Here is a 19,480-nt window from a genome sequence, read left to right as displayed (position 1 = left end):
TTCGCTGGCCGGAAAAATAGCCAGGCAAACCCAGAAGCAAGACGGAGCGACCCGGTGGTCTGTCCTCTGAAGTAGAAGCTAAACCTGCAGGCTTTGCTCTCCGTTTATAATGACACATGGAGTAATTATAAATGATTTCAGATTACATTTTATATGTCTGGTATTTGATACTCTGCCCTCTTCATATGTTTCTGTTAGTGGGAGCTAAAGTTTATGTCAGGTATGCTACTTTAGCTGTTGGGAGCTAAGCGTGGATTTTTACTGTCACACAGTTTGATAGTCTGTCTTCAGTCTTAACTTTAACCCAGGTTGATCTAGTTTTATCATTGAAACTGTATTTTGTTGCTTCAGCAGTAATGAAGGTAGATCTGGACCTGCAGGAACATCATCTGCTGCTAGACGTTATTCACCATAACAAACTGAAAGGTTAATTTATGTTGACTTTTCAACATACTTAAAGATTTAGTCTAATGTTCACACATAGGCCTGTCAGAATAATCAATAAATCAATTAATCAGATGATAATTAAAACAAACTCAATCATTTCCATTGGCATGATTTATTGTTTCTCTTTTTCTCTCTCTTTCTACCAAAAACTGGATAATAAAAGTCTTCAGTTTGGTACTTTGGTCTCGATTAGACCTTATTTTGAAAAGCAGTTTTGTTTTAAAAGACTTCAAAATTCATTAGTTCTATTTATTCTGGATACTAAAAATGTCTTCCAGTTCCAGTGTTAAATGTTCATTAGAATTTAAAGTGTAATGACCTTTGAGAATGTGTTCTAGCATTATTATTTCATCATTACCATTATATAACTTAAAAATGGTCTCAAAAGAACTATATTATCGTTTGTTAAGAACTTTGGAACAACTTATCATACAGTAATTTTTTTTCATGGTAACAGACCTATTCACACATCCTCCAGAATCTTCAGATTAAACTGTTTGTGTCTGGACCCCATTTCATCGGCCCTTAAACAAATATGTACCTCGTCTGCAAACCAGGACAAACCTGCTGTTCCTGTTCGTCTTCATTTCAAGTTGATTAATGTAGATGGTAAAATGTATTCAGATGGTTTAGATTTCCACAAGCAGTAAATTTCTTTCTCGATTGATATTATGACACAATTGAGAGCTAATAAAGACATACTTAAGAAAATAAATATTTTATGCATTTATTTAACGCAGGGGTCCCCAAACTTTTTCCTGTGAGGGCCACATAGCTGTTCCTTTCTCTGGTCGGGGGCTGGTCTTAGTTTTTGGAGAAAGAAACCTTAGAAAATTCTTGTCGAGGGGGCGGGGGGCGCGACGACACATTCGCGCTTTTAGATAGATTTTTACCCAGAATGCAAATGGAAAAAACCGTGAGTGAAACGGTGACTGGGACTGACTAGTATATATTCCATTGAGGGAAAGTTAGTTTCACATCTGCTCAAGAACCCCCCTGGTGGTTGAAGAAAAATCCACATATAAACCGGAAAATACAATATATGAAAAAAAACACTGAATGCTCTCTGGTATGAGGAGGCGGGCCAAATGACGTGGCGGGCCGGATGCGGCCCGCGGGCCGTAGTTTGGGGACCCCTGATTTAAAGCACCACTGCAAAAATAGCCTTCACAGCAAAACATTTAATGTAAAACATTTGATCAACATAAAGAAGAATTTCTACATACATTGTGATCATTCAAGTAATTTTCAGGTTCAGTAATGTTCTGTCACAGTCAGGTCTGTCAGTGCATCAGCTGTTCAGGAAAATCAACATAACTGTAGACTAACTGTCTATTTGTACTTTTCTCTGCATCTTCAGACAATCTGCAGCAGCTGAGATTCTAGGAGGTTCAACACCAAAACCTGAAGCTTCAAACTGAGCCGTCAACTGAACCAAGACGCCTTTCAAACTACAGTAGTTAACCTGCTCTGTTGGTAGATGTTATGTTGTCTCCTCAATCTGTACAGACTGACCTTGGTCGTATTTGAATACACAGCTTTATGGTGTTTTCTTTTGTTAATTGATTATAGTCAATATTTGAACATCCATGTAAGTTTGAAGACATTTCATTGTTAACTTTAGGTAGCTGTGAAACCACCCATGTTAATCTGAACCTATTTTGTTAAAGATTCAACAGATTTGTTGCAATCTTAAATATTTAATCTGTCCCTTGTGTGCAGTGAAATGAACATTAAAGTTAATTCAGGAAATACTTCTGTCATCTTCTTTCTACAGTACAAATTGAATGATGCCTCTATTAAAATCATATATTTGTGACATCAAACTTTTTTTCTGTCATAAAGCAGTGGTCAAACTATGGCTAAATGTTTGTAATTTACTTTAGACAAATGGAATCCAAAATGGTTTTAAAGTAAAGACGCTATGTAAACTCATCTACCTCAACACAGGTAAAATTTCCACTGTACGCAAATAAATGTAATTACGATTAAGTGAAAATTGTATAGCAGGGCTTTAACTCCAGCTCATAAGGGTCGGTGTCCTCCAATCTTTAGATGTCTATTCTTTAATGCACCCGAGTCAAATCGTGAGGTCAGAGGTCATTAGCACGACTCTGGAGGACTTGACTGTCCTAAGCAGCCATTTAATTCAGGTATGTTGGACCAGGACGTATCTAAATGTTGCAGGACACCAGACATCGATGCCTGGATCTGAGGATCCTGTTAGAGGATCAGTGTGTTCCTGAAGCAGCTCCATCGGATCAGAAGGTAGATGAGATCTGAAAGATCCTGATCCTCCAGAAAGTGAAATAACACCAGACCTGATCCAACAATCAGCCGTTTCATCCTGTGTAGAGATAAAAATAAAATGTTATTTATACACAGAAAGTAAATAAACTAGAATTGAAAGGCAATTTATTTCACTTAATTATATTCGCTTAGTGAATAAAGTAAAAGACAAATCAGAATATCTCACAAACTATATATACAAATATCAGTCAGCAGCTTTACTTAGAAATGTGATTGGAACCTTTTGGGCAAAACAGATACTGTAAGAACCACACAGAGAATTTTTTATGGATTAGAAGATTCAAACTGTGCAGAATAAGACAATAAAAATACACAGACTTAGCTCCCAACAGCTAAAGTAGCATAGCTGACATAAACTTTAGCTCCCACTAACAGAAACATGAAGAGGGCAGAGTATCAAATACCAGACATATAAAATGTAATCTGAAATCATTTATAATTACTCCATGTCTCATTATAATCGGAGGGCAAAGCCTGCAGGTTTAGCTCCTACTTACTTCAGAGGACAGACCACCGGGACGCTCCGTCTTGCTTCTGGGTTTGCCTGGCTATTTTTACGGCCAGCGAACCATTCTGCCACCTAGTGGTCGCTTTTCAGACCACTTGGTCTCCTGTACCGCTCAAAAATGCACAATATGTCTGTAAATAATTTTAGGATATTATAAGGAAGTGCTGATATATTCCGTTTTCCACGAACTAAAGTATTTGCCACTTGGGCACAAGCACAGTGAGAAACGTCAGAGGATAAAAACACTAGACTCAGAGCAAAACTCAGATGTCCCAGCTTTTACTAGCATGTAAACGCACCATCTACACACAAATCTGGGAGCTTCCCGGAAACGTGAAATGAGTCTCAAAAATAGTTGTGCACTCGTAACCGGATCTGTGTGTAAATGCAGTTTTGTGTGTGTGTACCAGGGTTAGGGTTACATAGGTTGTATAGGCGTAGGAGAAGATTTATTTTATTTTTAAGGTTTACAAATCCAGTATTACACACGCACAGATATTTTTACACACACACACAAATCTTTTTACAAACGCACAAATCTTTGTACATATGCACAAATCCTGTTACGCACGCACAAAACATTTTACACACGCACAGATATTTTAAGACTATTTTCACTCCAAAGATATCAAAATTTCACTTCAAAGGTTTGTATGTTTCAATGAATGTGGAAAATGGAAAATGCAGACTGAACAGTGGTGAAAAAAAACTACGATCAAGAAACAGAAAATAAAGGCAAACACTAGGAGTCAATCAATTTAATTTGCTCAGTCATTAAAATCTCAACTTTTTTTTAAAGAGCAGCAAAATCAGATCTAAACATTAATGCTGTCCCTTTACAGAGCCCTGACAAAAAACAAAGAACACTAAAAGCCATTATTGATTGGTTGACTTTCCCACTGCTGGATGACTTGGAATCTCAGCTGTTTGACTCACCTGCACAAATGAAGCCTTGTAATTGTTGTATTGCACAATTTGCTCAGTTTCCACAAAGTTAGCAGCATGGCCTTCTGAATCAATGCCTGTGTTAAATTAAAAACCAAAAAGACATTTATCTTGATAATGTATACAAAAAGCTGGTATGCTGTGGTAAGAAGCATGACAATGATGTAATTACCATTACATGCGCTAGAAAGACAGAAACTTATTTAGGAACTAGAAGAAAGTTCATTTTGCCTAAATGATAAAAATAGCATACATGAAATATAAACTTTTGCACTGGTTTTATTGTCATTTACTACAAAATCCTAGCCATTCACTAATGTGAACATTGTATCATAACACATTTAGAACATAATCATCAACATGCAGATAACGCAATGCAATTTATAAAAAAAAACAAAAAACAAGCTTGTCAAAGCTTTACACAGTAAACGGTTGAATAAAAACTGCAACCCCATATTTCTGGGTACCAACCCCAGTTTTGTTCATCACATTGGGGACAAATGACAAAAAAGCATCAGATATTTGTCTCCAGAGATCCTGCAGGGGTCACAGAGCAACAGGAGACATTAGCTAAGTGAAAGGCAGCTTACAGCAGTTACCTCGGACATAGTAGCGGACGCCGGCTCTGAAACAGCTTCTTCTGGAGATGATAATCCACTCAAACACCTTTCCATTGATAGAGCTCGAGTTAATGGTAATGACTGGGAAGGAAACATGTTAAGAAACCAACAATACTTGTACAGGAAACAAAAGGAATCAATGTGACAACAACAACCAAGAAACAATACAGAAACATACCTCAGACGAGATTCAAGTGGGGATTTATTTTTTGCTGGGTTCATTATAAAACAAGATAGACTTCAGTTAATGCATTGCTGTTTGTATTTAACCTTTTGATAAGCACTTTAGAGTGTTAGTATGAAGCAACAGTCACACATGCTTCAACTTGCCTGTGGCTTTGCTGCTGGTAATCCTGAATTTCCCCACTGAGATTAAAGGTTGTTTGCATTCTAATCAACAGTCAGTCACCAATTAATGATTCTCACTTCTAAGGTTAATTTTCAAATGAAACTAGAATATTTCCAATAAATATTTTAAGTTACTTTTAGTATGCCAACATGTCTACTGTTATTTTCCACTTCGGTTGAAATCATTTAAGTGCTTATATGTATGTTTTGTAAATTGTTGCTTTGAAAGATCAAATGTATTAATGATAAGGTACATCTTAAATGTGTGGCTCAAGCAAACATGGCAAAAGTTACTCTTGTTCAACTTCCAAAATCAGACATCAGTTTATTTGTTCCCGATCTGTGTCAACATTCTGCTCCACCACCAGAATGGAGTGATTATATCAATGTTGGCCTTGTGATTGATTGGTAATAATCCAGTCTAATGCAGAAAAAAACTACAATTTCATCATTTTGTGATCAAATTATACACTGAAAAAAGGCTGAACGACTTGAGACTCCCTGTCTGAAGCAGTGTAGTAGAGGAACATGTTTTTACTGAAGTTTATGTTTTCATCATTACGCTTTCTAACCTTAACAGTTTTATTGGAAAAAATAAACCAAGGCAGACAGCCACAGAAAAGGATACAACCATGGACAACAGGATACACAAACCTGTGCAACTGTAAAACAGGTGAGGAAACATTACCACGTGAACAATTCAAACACACACTCCCTCACCAAACTTTAGCTGGTTCAGCAGCCCAACACAGCAGACAAGACACACAGCTACCATGCTTACATTTGTTAAGTAGGGGTGCACCGATTATCGGCGCCGTTTCCTTAATATTAGGAGATCAGTAATTGGCCGACACATGTGAAGTCAATCTTATCCACAGATCTTCTCTGCGTCAGCAGAAGTCTGAAAATCAACCACCGTCTCCTTTTGCTCTCCTGTGAGAGAGGTTTGACTGACAGACCGGCCCACAGCTCATGTCTGCATGTTTGCAGTTAACAATATTCACCCCACTGTTACCAACTCAGTGACTTTCTTCCTTTATTTAGAAACATTTCAGACAAAAAAAATTATTTCTATCAGCCAAAATTGGAATCGGCAGGCCAGGCTTTTTAAAGATCAGTAATCGGCGATCGGCCAGAAAACGGCAATTGGTGCACCCCCCTGGTACATTGGGTTTTGACAAATATTTTTTAACCAATTCATCAATTCACCCATTTAGTATATTAATTTCATTTTCATTGTCACCCATGTATTGTAATGTGAAATCTGTACTACAGGTTAACTTTGAGGAGCACCTTTTATAGATGCAAGAAACTACAAACGATTGCTCATTGAGTTCTTAAAGGTAAAGGTGGTAAATTATCCATCCTGAACAACTTTGGAAGCCTACCCCTGTCAGGTGAACGGATTGTTAAGCAGGTACACTATATTGCCAAAAGTATTGGCTCACCTGCCTTGACTCACATATGAGCTTAAGTAACATCCCTTCCATAGGGTCCAATATGACGTTGGTCCACCCTCTGCAGCTAGTACAGCTTCAACTCTTCTGGGAAGGTTGTACAAAGGGTTTAGAGATGTGTATGGGGATTTTTGACCATTCTTCCAGGAGCACAATTGTGAGGTCACATGGTGATGTTGGATGAGAAGGCCTGCTTCTCAGTCTCTGCTCTAATTAATCCCAAAGGTGTTCTATCAGGTTGAGTTCAGGACTGTGTGAAGGCCAGCCAAGTTCATTCACACCAGACTCTTCCATCCATGTCTTTATGGATCTTGCTTTGTGCTCTGGTGCACAGTCATGTTGGAAGAGGAAGGGTCCAGCTCTAAACTGTTCTCACAAAGGTGGGAGTACGGAATTGTCTAAAATCTTTTGGTATGATGAAGCATTCAGAGTTTCTTTCACTATATCTGGACCAAGCCCAACTCCTGGAAAACAACCCAACACTACAACCCCTGGCAAAAAGTATGGAATCACCAGTGTTGGATGAGCAGTCATTCAGACATTTCATGCTGTAAAACAAACTCGGATCAAAAACATGATACAATATTAAGGTCATTCCAAAGTGCAACTTGTTGGCTTTCAGGAACACTCAAAGAAATGAAGAGAAAACATTGTGGAAGTCAGTGAATGATACTTTTATTGACCAAACACAGGGAAATAAATATGGAATCACTCAATTCTGAGGAAAAAAGTATGGAATCACTCAAATTGGAGGTAGAAAAAAGGACACACCCAGTCTATTTCCTTTCCCTAAATGGACACCTGCCCCAGATTAGATGTGCCCGTTAGTGTGCAGTTCAAAACACCTGCAGTCATGACACCTTGGAGGGCTGCTGGACGAAGTGGAGTGGCGAGAACCATGGCTCCAACAAGAGAAATGTCCCTTGAAACAAAAGAGAGGATTGTGAAACTTCTTGAAGAAGGTAACCCTTCACGCATGGTTGCTAAAGATGTGGGCTGTTCACAGTCAGCTGTATCCAAGATATGGTCCAAACACAAACAGCATGGAATGGTTGTTAAAGCCAAGCGTACTGGTAGACCAAGAAAGACATTAAAGCGTCAAGACAAACAACTAAAGGTCATTTGTCTTGAAAACCAAAAAAGTACAACTAAACAGATGAAGCATAAATGGGAGGAAGCTGGAGTCAATGTATGTGACCGAACCGTAAGAAATCGCCTAAAGGAGGTGGGATTTCAATACAGGAAAGCTAAATGAAAACCAGCATTGACACCTAACCATAAAAGAACAAGATTCCGATGGGCTAAGGAGAGGCAATCATGGACTGTGGATGACTGGATGAAAGTTGTCTTCAGTGATGAGTCAAGAATCTGCATTGGACAAGGTGATGATGCTGGAACTTTTGTTTGGTGCCGTTCCAGTGAGATTTATGAAGAGGCCTGCCTGAAGAAAACAACCAAATTTCCACAGTCCTTGATGATATGGGGCTGCATGTCAGGCAAAGGCACTGGGGAGATGACTGTGGTTAATTCTTCTATCAATGCACAAGTTTACATTGACATTTTGGACAGTTTTCTCATCCCTTCAATTGAACAGATGTTTGGAGATGATGAAATAATTTTCCAAGATGACAATGCATCGTGCCATAGGGCAAAAACAGTGAAGGCATTCCTTGAAGAAAGACACATTCAGTCGATGTCATGGCCTGCAAATAGTCCAGATCTCAACCCAATAGAAAACCTGTGGTGGAGATTGAAAAAAATGTTCCACAAGAAGGCTCCAACCTGCAAAGCTGATCTGGCAACTGCTATCAAAGAGAGTAGGCACCAAATACTGTTTGTCCCTCATCAAGTCCATGCCTCAGAGACTAAAAGCTGTTATAAAAGCCAAAGATGGTGCAACTAAATACTAGTGATGTATTTTGAATGGTCTTTTGTTTATGTGTTTTTCATGATTCCACACTTTTTTCCTCAGAATTGAGTGATTCCATATTTATTTCCCTGTGTTTGGTCAATAAAAGTATCATTCACTGACTTCCACAATGTTTTCTCTTCATTTCTTTGAGTGTTCCTGAAAGCCAACAAGTTGCACTTTGGAACGACCTTAATATTGTGTCATGTTTTTGATCCGAGTTTGTTTTACAGCATGAAATGTCTGAATGACTGCTCATCCAACACTGGTGATTCCATACTTTTTGCCAGGGGTTGTATAATCCCCCCTCCACCAAATTTTACCCTTGGCACAATGCAGTCAGACAAGTACCATTCTCCTGGCAACCGCCAAACCCAGACTCATCCATCAGATTGTCAGATGGAGGAGCACAATTCGTCACTCCAGAGAACATGCCTCCACTGCTCTAGAGTCCAGTGGCAGCTTTACGGCACAGCATCTGACACTTTGCATTGCACTAGGAGACATATGGCTTGGATGCAGCTGGTCACCATGGAAACCCGTGGAAACTCATGGTGAACAGCTGCACTGTTCCCAAGCTAATCTGACACCCACATGAAGTTTGGAGGTCTAGTGATTGATTGTGCAGAAAGTTGGTGATCTATGTGCTTCATCATCCGCTGACCCCGATCCATCAGTTTATGTGGCCTACCACTACATGGCTGAGTTGCTGCTGTTCCCAAACACTTTTCTTATAATACAGTCGACAGTTGACCGTGGAATATTTAGGAGCAAAGAAATTTCATATTGCAATCAATCAAATTTTATTTGTATAGCACATTTCATAATAATAATAATTAAAATAAAAACAGCATGTGACATTGAATAAACAGTGAGTGATTGCAGACGTGCTGAAACTTATGTCTGGTGCTGGCAAAACGTTATTAAACAAGTCACTTGTGTATCTTACCTCTGGCTGTGTCATAAACTCCCGTAGCAGGTGGCCATTCCAAACAAAGCGCTGATCTGCCTGGAACAAACAGAGTTAACATGTAAATGGGGATACAGGAATCACACTGACAGCAGATATGACATAAAAAATTTATGCACTGCAGATTTGCAAAAAAAAAAAAAAAAAAAAAAATCAAAAATCAAGACAAGAACAGGTGACAAAAATGTAACAAGAGGAAGCAATAAAGTCTTTAAAGATTTTTTTTTCATATTTTCAAAGCACTAATATTATTGTAACTAATAATAATAATATTGCAATATTATTATTAATGATTCAAGAAGATCTGTCCAGTCAACAACAAGAGTTGGTTTCTTGTTCCAGATAAGAACTAAAGCTCCACCCTGTCGGGCCTTAGCCTGCTCTTTGAGTCAACATCTTGCTACACTAAACTTACAATCTGGAAGAAATTTAGAAAAAAAATAACAATGAAATGAACATCAGTGTATGAATGCGGTGCAAGTACTTTGGAGTACACAGACTTGATGAAGAGCTGTACATGTACAGGCCAGTTATCATTTATCAGAATTTTCTTTGTAAACCATGTTCTGTCTGACATCAAGTCAGACTTATCCTATCCAATCAAAGGTCAGCTAAAATTTCCTAGTTTATGTTTATTTTCTAAATGCCAGAAAAATACAATTCTAGCTGTATTCTTCTGTCACCATTCACAGTAAAATAGGTCCTGGGATAAAAGTAAAAAACTCAGAGGGGAAGAAGCCATTGTTCCTAAAGTGATAAAATATAAAATCCAGATTGCAGTTTCCAAATGCAATCTGTGACTGAGATCTTGTTTTTCTGGAGATATGTTCTACAGTGTGATTAAATTAAAAAAATGTCAGTGTTTGGCCATAATAACCACTGTTATGTTTGATAACTTGAGAACACCATCACAATGTTAAAATTTGGATGCATGTTACGATTGACTGTTTTGCTGCAGGAGGGACTGGTGCACTTCACAAAATAAATGGCATCAGAAGGAAAGAACATAATGAAGTAAAACTGAAACACTTGTAGGCTAAAAAAGGCAGCCAACAATTCCAACTAGTCTACACCGTTTGTGTCCCGAAGATTGGGCGTAAATTCTAGCATGATCAGCTGATGGAAGGAAAAAATGGAATGGGGAGTTTTCCTCAACAGTTGCTAAGATAATCTCTTCAGATTGTGTTGGATGTGCCATTTGTACTGAAAGTTTTAGAAAACATACCCACTAGGATTATTTTAGCACAACCAACATGCTAACTGAAAAGTTAGAAGTCATGTGCAATGTGAACATAGCATCTGAATGTGGGCAGGTGGTGGGGGGGTTATCTGAAAAAGAATCTATTAGTTACAAATGATTCTGAAACATTTGGACATCCGGTTTGCCATGCGGACAGGGTAGATGTAGCAAAGGACTGCTCCGGAAAAACCCAGCCTTTTAATTAAATTCACCCCACAGAAACCTAATTTTACACCACCCACCAATACAAAAACAGTATTTTGGTTATTTATCCACTAGTTATGGCCTGAAAGAGCGCGAAAGGAAGCAATAAGGAGGACCCTAGCCTAACGCTGGAGGTTACCACTGCACTGCTTCAGCAGCAAGGTGAGGACCTGAAATCCGAGTTCAAGTCTTCTGCCAACATGCTAAGCTCCAAGCTAGACCAGATGCGGCAGACCCGGGAGGAATAGGCAGAGTGAGTCTCCTTCTAGCAACAGAAGATTTGGGTCAGCAAGTGGCTGGCCTCGAAGACTCATGTGTGGCTCTTTTGTGAAGAAAATGCTAAGCTAAAAGACAAAGTGACTGACTTGGAGAGCCGTAGCAGACGGCAGATCATCCGCATCCTTGGTCTGCCAGAAGACACTGAAAGTGGGCGTCCTATTCAGGGCAAAGATCCAGTGGAATGCACCTCATACAGACCCATCTCTCTCCTAAATACAGATGTCAAAATTTTATCCAAAATTCTTGCCCGTAGACTTTAAACTGTTTTACCATCAGTTATTTCAAAAGACCAAACAGGTTTTATTAAAGGTCGGCACTCATATTTTAATGTTAGAAGGCTGCTTAATATTGTTTACTCTGGTGTCACTGATTTGGCTGAGTGTGTGTCTCTTTGGACGCAGAAAAAGCCTTTGACCAGATTGAATTTGACTATCTTTTTGCAGTCCTTAGTAGATTTGGCTTTGGAGGAAGCTTTATTTCATGGATTAAATTATTATACCAGCAACCATCTGCCACGGTTCGTACCAATTTTCAGACTTCAAAACCATTTAAACTACAAAGAGGCACCCGTCAGGGCTGTCCTCTTAGCACCCTGCTGTTTGATCTGGCCATAGAGCCCCTCGCCATTGCACTTAAGACCAGTAAAGACATATCCGGCATTTGGAGGAATGACATGGAACATAAAGTGTCGCTTTATGCAGATGACCTTTTACTTTTTATTTCCAAACCATCAACCTCACTGCCTTTTGATCTCGACATATTTAGCCAATTCAGTCAGATTTCTGGGTATAAGTTGAACCTTACCAAAAGTGAGCTTTTCCCCATAGGCAATAAAGCTAATTTGTCAGATTTTGCTAATTTGCCGCTCAGAACTGAAAGACAAAAATTCATATATCTTGGTATCACAGTGACAAAAAACATTAAAACCTGTTCAAAGAGAATTTGATTCAGCTGTTGAACCAAGTAAAGGGATCCCTCACCAAGTCGAAGCCCTTTTTCACGTCCCTTTTGGGACGTATCAATTCCATTAAAATGAATATACTACCCAAATTATTATACCTCTTTCAGGCATTACCTATCTTTATTCCTAATACTTTTTTTAATGAACTGGACTCGATTTTTTCATCCTTCATCTGGCAGGGTAAACGCCCAAGGCTTAATAAATTACAACTCCAAAAATCTAAACAGCAGGGATGTTTGCCTTTCCCAATTTCCAGTTTTATTATTGGGCCGCCAACCTTAGATGCTTAGTGTTCTGGTATTTTTACCATAACCTGGGTGGCTGCCCTGACTGGGTGGCTATGGAGCTACACAGTGGTAACAACATATCCATCCCAGCCGTGCTTTGCTCCCCTCTCTCGCTTGCTACAGCTAAACCTATTTTAAACCCTGTAGTGAAACACTCACTGAAAATATGGGGCCAGTTTAGGAAATACTTTAAACTCCACGGTTTTTCTCTCTTAAGTCCAATTGCACTTAACCACCTTTTTAAACGATTTGTTCAGGATGGGGTGTTCCTAGAGTGGCACCGGAGGGCGCTTACTCATTTTAAGGACCTTTTCATAGAGAAGAATTTGGCATCCTTTGTGGAACTTGGTAATAAATATGGTTTACCCAAATCCCATTTTTTTTAGATATTTGCAAGCCAGAAACTTTCTTCAGTCTCACCTTTTAGGCTCAGTATCTCTGCCAGAGCATTCACTGTTAGAAACCATCCTATTATTGAACCCGACTTGTAAAGGGCTGGTTTCGTGGCTAATGTTGACTATAAAAGAGACCTCCTCATCTAAACTTAAAACCTCATGGGAAGAAGACTTGAATATGGCTATACTGGATGAGACATGGGCCTGGTGAATACAACATCTCTGTGTGCACGCCAATGCCTCATTCAGTTCAAAATTGTACATAGAGTCCATATCTCCAAAAGCAAACTATTTCATTTCTATCCAGAAATCACCCCATACTGTGACAAATGCAAAACTGCTGTGGCCACACTGGTTCATATGTACTGGTCCTGTCCCGCTCTTGGTCATTTCTGGACAGATGTTTTCCGTACGATGTCCAGGCTGGCCGGAGTCGCGATAACACCTGGCCCTCTCTTGGCTCTTTTTGGCTTCAGTGGTGAGGGGTTGCCTTTACCAGCCTTTAAATTCAGGCACTGGCATTTTGTTCGCTGTTAGCGAGGCGTACAGTTCTGACCAGGTGGAAGGGTGCTGCTCTTCCGACTCTCAAACAGTGGTTATATGACCTTATGTCGTGTTTGAAAATGGAAAGAATTAGATGCTCTCTTCAAAACTCAACCAGTAAGTGTGAAAAAACATGGGGGCCCTTTCTTGACTCATTTAAAAACTTACAATAAGGCTCCAGATTAATTAAGTTAATTCACTTTATTACGTTCCACTTCTGTCAGGGATAGGAATGTAGTCCGTGGATCTACTGGATAGTGACCTGGGTGGACTAAATGGGATTACTTTGTAGGGATTAATTTTCTGTATGTTATTTTGTGTCTGTGTTGGATAAATATCTGTATTCAAACTGTATGCATAAAAGGAAAGAACTCAATAAAAAGACAGTGATTAAAAAAATGATTCTGAAACATTTTTGTTTGAAATGCCCATGGTTGGTAGCAACAATCATGTTTGAGAGAAGTGTTATAAAGGCTGTCTGGTGTCTCTTACCCTCTCCAAAAGACTCATGTCTTGAAATGCTGGGCTTGTGTTTGCGAGACGCTGCAGACTGTGGGTCAGATCATAGTCTGTTGCAAAGTAGAGGCCATCCGTATGAAGCACACTACTGATCATGGATACAAATGTTTTGTTGTCTTGCATCTGCAATAGAAAATTCATAGATATAAAGATCTGCTTCTTTCCAGGTTCTTGTTCATTGTTCTGATCACCAAACCTTTAGAACTTTCTAGAGTTGTGCTGCTTATGGTGGCAGCTCTGTTACGTTAGCTCTGATTTGTTCCTTTCGAGACTTTTGTTCATAATTTTTTTTGGATGAGAAGTTGCATGTTTGGACAATTTTCTCTCTGATTTTGGATGCTGTGTAGCCCTTTTTTTAACTCTCTGATGTTATGATGTATAGCCATGGCAACAATGTACTGTTTCTACAACTGGGATAGCTGATTAGCATATGAGAAGCTAACACCAGATCACTAGTGAGAGACTGAGTAGCTATAGCCTTTCCTCTGCCCATATCCCCCAGAATGATGTGCGGTTCTAGATTGGAGTTCAGTGAATATTCTAGATATTACATATTCTATCAGATGTTTGTAACACTTTATTTGAACAGGTGTGTAAAAGGCATAAACATGACATAACACCTGTAGTGAACATGAAGGAATCGTCACATACATTTGTCTCTCGTCATAAAATGTCATTCGGTAAATAATATTTTTAATGCAAAGTTGCATTAAAAGTCCACTAAAAGTGTCAGCCTTGCAGTATCTTTTTATTTTTTTACCAAATGACACTTTGACACCAGTCAAACATTCACAAAGACTCCTTCGTGTTCATGACATATGTCATGTCAGTCTTATGCACACCCCTTCAAATAAAGTGTTACCAGATGTTCTATTTATTGATACCGACTCATCATAATGTGTATAGTTATTGGCTTAGTGTCCAGCCTTACTTAAAAGGTTAATATAATCCTAAGGAAAGATGCAATGCCAACCCAGTCCGGTACCTGCTTGATTTTCTACACCAGCTAAAGTTTAACTGATACTTTTATTTAAATCTCAAAACACATCTTAAAATACTTAATTACATATTTTAAGATGTGAAGCTGATAGACACATTTGAAAGTACAATAAAAATGTCGAACAAAGTTTACTCTACAGACAGCTGAGCAGCTATTTGTGGAGTAAGTAATTCATTAAGTCAAAATGTATTACTCTAGTTTGCTGCCATCTAGAGGAACTATTGTGAATAAGAACAAAAACAGAACCCTTCCAACCTTCCCAAGCCTGACTTCTATTTATTTAGACACTGTTAACCTCACTTGAAATCCCACCAGATTTTCAAAAGCCTTTTTTCCAAGTCAAGCCTCAGTTCTCTAATGACAAAAATAAGCATCGAACCCCAAAACATCCAATGCACCTCTAACTCAGACCTGCTGATTGTTTGAACATTTGATAATCATCTTTATTCATTTATTTTATTCACAGTTTCAAAAACTGCAAAAGGCTACACGATTATTAGTGAAAATGTGAAGATACCTTTCAACATGTATAAATGTCACTAAAACAGGACTTCACATCCTTCTGAAGCAAGTCAGCTTGTCTCCATGTAGCAGTTTGGACATAATGTGCGGTTTGGGATGCTGCTTCTGCTTGTTGTCCTTCTGCTACAGTGGGCCATGAGGAGTGTAAGTGGTGGTAAAAGAACCAACCTGGTCATCATTCAAGTGTAGTACTGTCTTTTTGTAAGAAATGATGTCAAAGTTCAGAGCTTTCCACACAGCATGGCCCAGTAAGTCTCCCACCTTCATCTTCTTTGTGATCACTATGAGGTACATGCCTAGATTTATGAAGAAACCAGATCATGAAGGAGATGAAAGCACACCAATGAGAGTTGAGACAGTTTGACATACTCCAGAAATATAATCTCACCATGCTGAACATACCTGCTGGCAATCGAATAGTTCCCATAAGTCCACATATTGGCATGGTTTCAGCTGACATAGGAACATCGCTTCTCACTAAGGTCCAGAAATGAGACAATGGTTAGTGGCCATTCTAAAGTAAAGAATTTCTATATCACTATGAATTAAGTAGGAAAAGTAGGAAAGCTTTAAAGCTCAATATTTACAAGAGCTATAAATAAATAATGGACAGCTCTGTCATAGATCTGTCAATCTTACTGCCATTGGCCATGTGATGCTTCCACTCATCTGGACACACATCACCTTATGGCTCAGTGTCTTGCAAAACAACACTTTGACATGTTGGGCACAATCAAATTAACCACCAACTGTGGAACGTGTGTGTTTCACCACAGGGAAACTGGTTGTCTCACATTGGAACTAGAGCTGTATCGATTCCTCGAATGTACCTCCATTATTAAAATTCCTGGAGAAAAATTGATCTGCCTCGAAGTTTCCTTAAATTATGTTTTATTATTTAGTGCACCGTATTCCGCAACGCTTTCACTTTCCCCTATGAGTTGTTGCTAAGTGGTAACAGCATAACGTCAAATTTTCTGAGTTTTTATCGTGTTTTGGAGGACTGGTGAGCAATCTTAAACAGAAAAATTGAAGCAGCAAAGTCAGACAAAAACAATCCAAACCTCTGGTACATGCCATTTAGCATCATTTCAGACAAAAACATTATTGTCAGCCAAAATCAGAGTCCGCAGATCAGGCTTTTTAAAGATTGGTTGTGGGTCTATTTTTACTTAAGTCACTGTATAGCACTTTAAAAGCACTTTTTGCACTTTATTAACAAGCACTTTAAGCAGAGATTTGCACATAAATAACAATTTGCACACGAGAAGATTTAATTGTGTTTCTTGAGTATTTTAGTAATTAGCATGTAGCCTTTTGTTCTGGGCTCTGCACAGCTGCTCCTCATTGAGAAGTGAGCTGGTTGCCTGTGGAGGGAGGATAATTGTTACTCAGAGCTACTGGTGGGTAAAACTGAGCAAATGTTTGTGCATAATCTGTTAGGTGTGGAGTGCTGATATTAAGTGACTCACCTGTCTTTTCTGTGTCCTCTCCAGGGTGTTTGGACAAATACAACCCCAGGGGTCCAGACACCATTTACAGGTTCCGGGAGAGGCCATTGAAAAGTGGGGGGAGGGGGGGATCATATATGGGTTTCTGTGGTGGCTTCATTTGGTGTAAGATAAAACATAAAATATTTATAAAAAGTAAATGGAAATGTTTGTAATTTGGTAAAAGGTATTTTAATTAAATAGATGGAGATTGGTGAATTGAGATCCCCCTGTGAATTGGAAGTGGTTTGGTCCGTCACAGCTGAGACTATTTAAGCCTGCAGTTTCACCTGTGAAATGTGTGTTGATGCTGTGAGAAGAATAAACCCACTGCTGTTTCCACCTGACTCTGCCTCAACTAGTCTTCCTCACTGTAAAATCCAGCCGCAAAAGGCCGCCTTGTTACACTGGTAATCAGAGATTGGCCAGAAAGCTACAATCGCTGCACCCCTAAAATATGCAACAATATACTTACTAGGGCTGATCATTACAAAGAAATCACAGGATTTCAATATTGTTGAATATTGTAATGAGAATATCAGTTATGATGAATTCATATTCTTCTCACTTTTATTGCAATGCTGTTCAAATGACCCTTGACATTTTGAATCTTTGGCCTTCCCACCATCTCTGCTGCATTTAGATTCCAGCCAACAGCTTCAAGGTATTACTGCCGAACAAAATGAATTAATGACTCCACAAGTCTAATAGCCAAAAAATAGGTTTTATTCCAGACACTTCATTGTGATATTTTTGATGTATGTAAGGACCTAATTATGATACTCCAAACATTAGTTCTTTTGTAAAAAATAAATAAATAAAATCACGACTTTATCACGTTATCTAGTATTACTTCATTTACAAGTTGATTAAATTATGAAGTACTTCACTTGTAAATATAAATTTTATATTGTCTGTTCGATAACTTTTCTTATAATGGATTTGTTTCTAAAATTAGTAAGAAGACTGACTAAAACTTTTCAAAACCAGCATATTTACTGCATTTTAACTTTGATGCTTTTTGTGCCATGGAGGTGAAGCAGTTACGACTGGAAAGATCTTCTGTTGCACTGCTACCCTATTCTTTTACACAGGTAAAAAGAACAGCATGTATAGATTTGTAATTATGGCTGTTGTTTTGTTTTCCGTTTCTTTGTTCCTTACAAAATCAGTCAAACTTTTTCCCATGTCCTCTCCTTCTCTATGAGGGCAGACAGTCATGAGTCTGGCTCTGAAGGAGATTTCTTGTTTTTTAAAACACATTTTCTCACCACTGGTGTTTGAATGCATCCAGCACAACTGCAATTTTAGAAATGTATTTAAATATAAATAATAATGCTTAACAGGAGGGTGACTGCTTACCAGTGAGTGACATCTCAGTAGATACTCTATCAATGACCAGGACATCCACAGAGTCATCATCACTTTGCTCTATGTAGAACTTTTCCGCTGTGGTGTGCCTGGGACAGGAGAACAGATCACATCATCACTATGACACCCGCAGTAGGCTCATCAAAACCCTCAGCTGGTGCTGTGGACCACAGAACTGAGCAAACTGGAAGCTTAACTACAACTGCCCGGTAGAAAGCTGAAAGATAACCGACAGCGAGCTGCTGCTGCTGGGACTAGCAGCGTTAGAGACGAACCCCAACATCCCGCTCCGACCTGCCAGAACCTTCATCAGTCGCTTTAATGTTCTACAGACTCACTGGTACTGCTGACTTGAAACCGTCGCATTCTTCTCTAAAAAGGGAAACTTTCTATGGTGTAACATGTTGAGTTAGCTTTGTAAGATACGCACATCGCATTTACATTTAAAGTGAAAGTGAAGCGTCCACTGTTTGTGTGGTCAAAGCTTCCCATGGGTCTAAAATTGGAATAAACAGAAAATAAAGCCACTATTTATACTTACAGGCGAAAACTACCCGCAGTGCTAGCCATCTTCTCTCTTTAATATAACCTCAGTGACGTGTCGTTGTCTTCTTCTGTTTCTTTCGTGGCGGTTGACAAGTAACGCGTAGATGTACATTACCGCCGTCTACTGGAATGGAGTAGGGATCTTAACGCTAAATATATTTTACACAAATTTGAAAAAAAAAAATCTCTATATCCTCTTTATCAATTTCGTCTTCTTGAGGTATTTTAGTAAAAAAAAAAAAAAAAAACAGATTCAGAAGTGGAAAGTTTGTCCAAAGTATCTTATTTAACTATTGTCTTGTAGTCTATGTACTAATTCCCTCCACTCAACAGAATATTTGTAACAAACAATAAAACCTGTTTCACCGTCTTTTCTTGAAAACAAAAATCACATTTTCTGTTGGATGTTTTTCTATTTTAAATAAAGTACTATTTAACCCTGTATGATCAAAATGTAATTTGGATATAATTGTTTCCTCCTTTCTATTTCTCCTCATTATAACAACTTCCTTGGAATGCTAAAAAGGCACCTTCCAGTCCTTTCTTTTTGCCAGTGTTTCTGCCATTTCCCCTTAACCTTTTGTTTAATAATCAATTTGCTTTCTCCTT

General features: G+C 38.7%; 1 protein-coding gene across 3 annotated transcripts in view; it reads right to left on the bottom strand.

The window, feature by feature from the left end:
* LOC106904619 (SAC1 like phosphatidylinositide phosphatase) overlaps positions 1 to 19,232 on the bottom strand; it is a 28,503-nt gene extending 9,271 nt beyond the window's left edge. The window contains exons 1-9 of one of the 3 annotated variants that reach the window (XR_015765561.1): positions 18,867 to 19,232; positions 18,317 to 18,414; positions 15,867 to 15,941; positions 15,633 to 15,760; positions 13,916 to 14,065; positions 9,494 to 9,553; positions 5,807 to 5,840; positions 4,810 to 4,911; positions 4,202 to 4,287 (exon numbers count right to left, since the gene is read on the bottom strand). Coding sequence is in view for 2 of the 3 variants with exons in the window: in XM_014969036.2 (XP_014824522.2) it covers positions 4,202 to 4,287; positions 4,810 to 4,911; positions 5,807 to 5,840; positions 9,494 to 9,553; positions 13,916 to 14,065; positions 15,633 to 15,760; positions 15,867 to 15,941; positions 18,317 to 18,414; positions 18,867 to 18,895 (762 nt within the window). In the remaining variant the exon portion in view is untranslated. Of the gene's footprint in view, positions 1 to 4,201; positions 4,288 to 4,809; positions 4,912 to 5,806; positions 5,841 to 9,493; positions 9,554 to 13,915; positions 14,066 to 15,632; positions 15,761 to 15,866; positions 15,942 to 16,936; positions 17,016 to 18,316; positions 18,415 to 18,866 lie in introns of those variants that run through there. The other 2 variants (XM_014969036.2, XM_088013560.1) reach the window with 2 other exon arrangements.
* Positions 19,233 to 19,480: the final 248 nt, after the last annotated feature.

The sequence above is a fragment of the Poecilia mexicana genome, unplaced genomic scaffold (assembly GCF_051168715.1).
Source record: "Poecilia mexicana isolate PSO_F unplaced genomic scaffold, ASM5116871v1 scaffold_16, whole genome shotgun sequence".
Taxonomy (NCBI): Eukaryota; Metazoa; Chordata; class Actinopteri; order Cyprinodontiformes; family Poeciliidae; genus Poecilia; species Poecilia mexicana.
The sequence above is the reverse complement of the archived record's forward strand: the minus strand, read 5'-3'. Positions and strand labels throughout refer to the sequence as shown.